Here is a 3,321-nt window from a genome sequence, read left to right on the forward strand (position 1 = left end):
CAGAAACAAAAAAACACTCACAACTTAAGATTTGGCTCAGTTATATATCTGCCAGGTATTTTATTTTTTCTAAAAACCATAGAAAAAAAAATCAGCTTACTTAAAGATACTTAAATAAAAAAAAATTATGGTTTATAATACATGGTTTGAGATCCTGTATAGCTGCTATAAACGTTTTATTAAAGTTATTTACATTTGATGGCCATATTTACACAGGAAAATTGGGTAAACCTTAAGATTTTTTTAAAAACAATTCTTAAATACAAATCTGTCAAAGGAAAAAAAAAAAAAAAAAAGATGGCAAGCATAAAAAAAGTTCTTTTATGCCCAAAGTTCCATTTGAGGCAGTTTACATTATGGCTAAACCTTTCAGTCCCAAGACCCAGCCAAGGTTGTGAGGTTGCACTTGACCATGCATTTGAAGATTAAGTTCATACGTAATGAATTGCTGCAGTTCTGTGAGAAGGAACCTTTTCCCTCACTCTCCCTTAGTGAGAATTCATGTGCGACTCCAGTTCCTCCAATAGGTCACCTCACACACAAGAGTTCCGCAGCTGCTCGAGTTTGTGTTTCAACTGTTCCCGCCGTTTTCGCAATGAGTCCTTCTCTGAAGTAAGCTTCTGCTCCTCTGACTGGATGGACAAGATGTACGCTGTGGCTTTCTTAAGGATAACCACCTTGGGAGCCTTTTCGTTGTTTTCCAACTCGGGGATCTGGTCTCGAAGCGCAAAAAAGCTCCGTTTCAGCTCATTCCTCCTCTGGCGTTCCAAGACGTTGTGTGTCCGCCTCTTGTCGTTCTCCTCTGTGTCTGAAGATCTGGGGCTGGCACATCTGCGGTTGTTGCTGATCTGTTTCAGGACTCTGCCACTGTCCAACTTCGCCCTCTTGGTGGCGGGGTAGTCCTTCCTGGTGGAGGGCGGGGCCGCGTAGTTGTGCTGATGGGTGGAGACGTGGCATCTTTTGAGGACCAGCGGGCTGTGAGGAGGTCTGCTGTGGCCTCCGGTGGGGGGTGACCCCGCTTCCGACCTTTTGGCAGGGGTCTGCCTCTTTTCCACAGAAACCACATCGATCTCCTCATCCTCTCGTTCTTCCTCTTGAAGAAAGGAAATACAGATCACCAGGTTAGCCATGGCTCCTTCAAGCAATCATTAAGCAGGTTAAATCCACGTTATGCAAGTACAAAGCCGTATGCTATTAAGAGGGGACCCTGGGTCTCTACAAGGGACCAAGGGATCCCCAAAGAGAACCAAACCAGACAGCTCCTTCTCTTCTCCCAGAGCTTCGCACAAAGGGAAGAGAGTGACAGCTGAGGTTAGGGCAGACAAGGAAACTGCAATTTACCAGAATATTAACATGGATGCCAATTCTTACCTAAGACTTAATGAGGCTTTGAACACACCCAAAGCAAAGCATACATTCCCAAGCACCGCCTGTTTTTAAGGGACTTTACCAAGAACCCTTGCAGGTGTTGCAAATGATAGCTGCAAATGTCTTGGTATGACTTTAGCAACTCCCCATTTTACTGGAAATGCAAAAGGGGAGGGGAAAAAAAAAATCTTGCAGCCTTGCCAAAAGTCCCAAGGGGGGAGGGTAAAAGAAGTCCCGTTTTGGCGAGGACTTGGTTTGAAGTATTCAAAATAAGCTATGAGAATGGCAAGCCCTGCAGCCGCTCACTAGCTTCTGGCTGCCAGCAGCCGAGGCAGCATGCAGTCCTGCCCACTGCTTCTCCTTATTCTTCTGGATTTCACAGCCCATTCAATCCCAACAACTTCTCAGAAGTTAAGGGAAAGGGGAGGCAATTCATTCACTCTCTCTGGGAGCAATCTGTTTCCTCTTCAACCCCCTCCTTCCACAAGACAATTAACATGCTTAAAAGAGGTAGACGGGAGTGGATTGAGTTGCATGATAAGCCAGAAGACTGAAAAACCCCAATGAAATTCCTAAGGGGTGGGGGGCTGGCAGCGAGGGCGGTCTGTGCGGAAGGGCAAACGAAAGCCCAATGTTCCAGAGATGATGAGTTCCCAGACCCCTTCAGATCTGCCTTTTCTCCTTCCCAATCTAAGAAACGAGAAAGGGTGAACGGAAGGCGCCAGCTCAATCAGCCGCCAAGGAGAAGACCCAGACGCAGGCCAGGAGGGGCCCAGCTTACCAGAGTCGCTGCTGGTCGCGGGGGGTGTCTCCTCGTGGAGCGCGGACGGCTCGGGGCTGGCCCGTGGCGACGACTCGGCGGAGGAGAGCAGAGAGTCGGAGGACGTGGAGAAGGCGGGGGAGTCCGGCGAGGCGCAGGGCTTGGGCGAGCTGCTGTCGTTGAGCGGGTAGGGGAAGACCACCGAGGGGTCGATGCACTCGGAGGCGGCGGCGCTCAGGTCTTGCAGGTACAGGCTGGAGGTGGAGCAGCCGCCGTGGCCGCGGGCGGGGCTCGGGCTGCCGCTGTCTTTGCGCGCAGCCTGGTAGGAGGCCAGCTTCTCGGAGACCAGCTTGGCCGCGGCCGAGAAGCCGCTCCACATGCAGTCCTGGATGATGATGTTCTTGATGAAGGTCTCGTCGTCCGGGTCGCAGATGAAACTCTGGTTCACCATGTCTCCCCCCAGCAGCTCGGTCACCATCTCCAACTGGTCGGAAAAACTGCCGCCGCCGCCGTCGCCCCCGGGAGAGAAGGAGGCGAAGGCCAGGTTGTAGGAGGGCGAGCAGAGCCCGGAGCGGCGGCTTGGGGACAGCGGCGGGGTGGGCAGCAGCTCAAATTTCTTCCAGATATCCTCGCTGGGCGCCGGCGGCTGCAGCTCGCTCTGCTGCTGCTGCTGGTAGAAGTTCTCTTCCTCATCAAAGAAGTAGGGCTGCACCGAGTCGTAGTCCAGGTCGTAGTTCCTGTTGGCGAAGCTCACGTTGAGGGGCATCGCGGCAGCCTGCGGAAAGGGCACACAAAGCGGGCAACCAGCCCTGAGTCAAGGGGGCCTTGGTCGGTGCCGAAACTCCGCGCAGCGCCCCACAAGCCCGCTCCACTCCCTTTCCAGCGCTATCCCCAAAGGGCGCCGGGTAGACGGGACCCCCGGACCCCCCACCCGCTCGCCCCCTGCCAGCGACCCTTCAGTATCTCGGACACGCACTGGATGATCGAGCTGCCTAGTACCCGCCAACATCTGGATCTCCCCCGAGATTTTGGGGTGTGAACTCGGGAGCCTGCCCCACAGCCGCAGAGGAGTCAAAATCGGACTTGGCCTCCTTAAGAGGCCGGGCGAGGCCGCGGTGGCGAAGAACCGAGCTGCCAAATCTGAAGGCGCAAAGTTTTGCGCCACCTGAAGGAGAAGGCGAGAGGCGCCGCGG

The 3,321-nt window shown here is 53.4% G+C and overlaps 1 protein-coding gene across 1 annotated transcript in view; it reads right to left on the reverse strand.

Moving 5' to 3' along the window:
- Nucleotides 1-533: 533 nt before the first annotated feature.
- MYC (MYC proto-oncogene, bHLH transcription factor) overlaps nucleotides 534-3,321 on the reverse strand; it is a 4,018-nt gene continuing 1,230 nt past the window's right edge. The window contains exons 2-3 of the mRNA XM_007943398.2: nucleotides 2,150-2,903; nucleotides 534-1,093 (exon numbers count right to left, since the gene is read on the reverse strand). Of these exons, the coding sequence (XP_007941589.1) occupies nucleotides 534-1,093; nucleotides 2,150-2,894 (1,305 nt within the window). The 5' untranslated portion in view covers nucleotides 2,895-2,903. The remainder of the gene's footprint in view (nucleotides 1,094-2,149; nucleotides 2,904-3,321) is intronic.

This window comes from Orycteropus afer, unplaced genomic scaffold (genome assembly GCF_000298275.1).
Source record: "Orycteropus afer afer isolate SDZICR_OR568_19922 unplaced genomic scaffold, OryAfe1.0 scaffold00106, whole genome shotgun sequence".
Lineage (NCBI taxonomy): Eukaryota > Metazoa > Chordata > Mammalia > Tubulidentata > Orycteropodidae > Orycteropus > Orycteropus afer.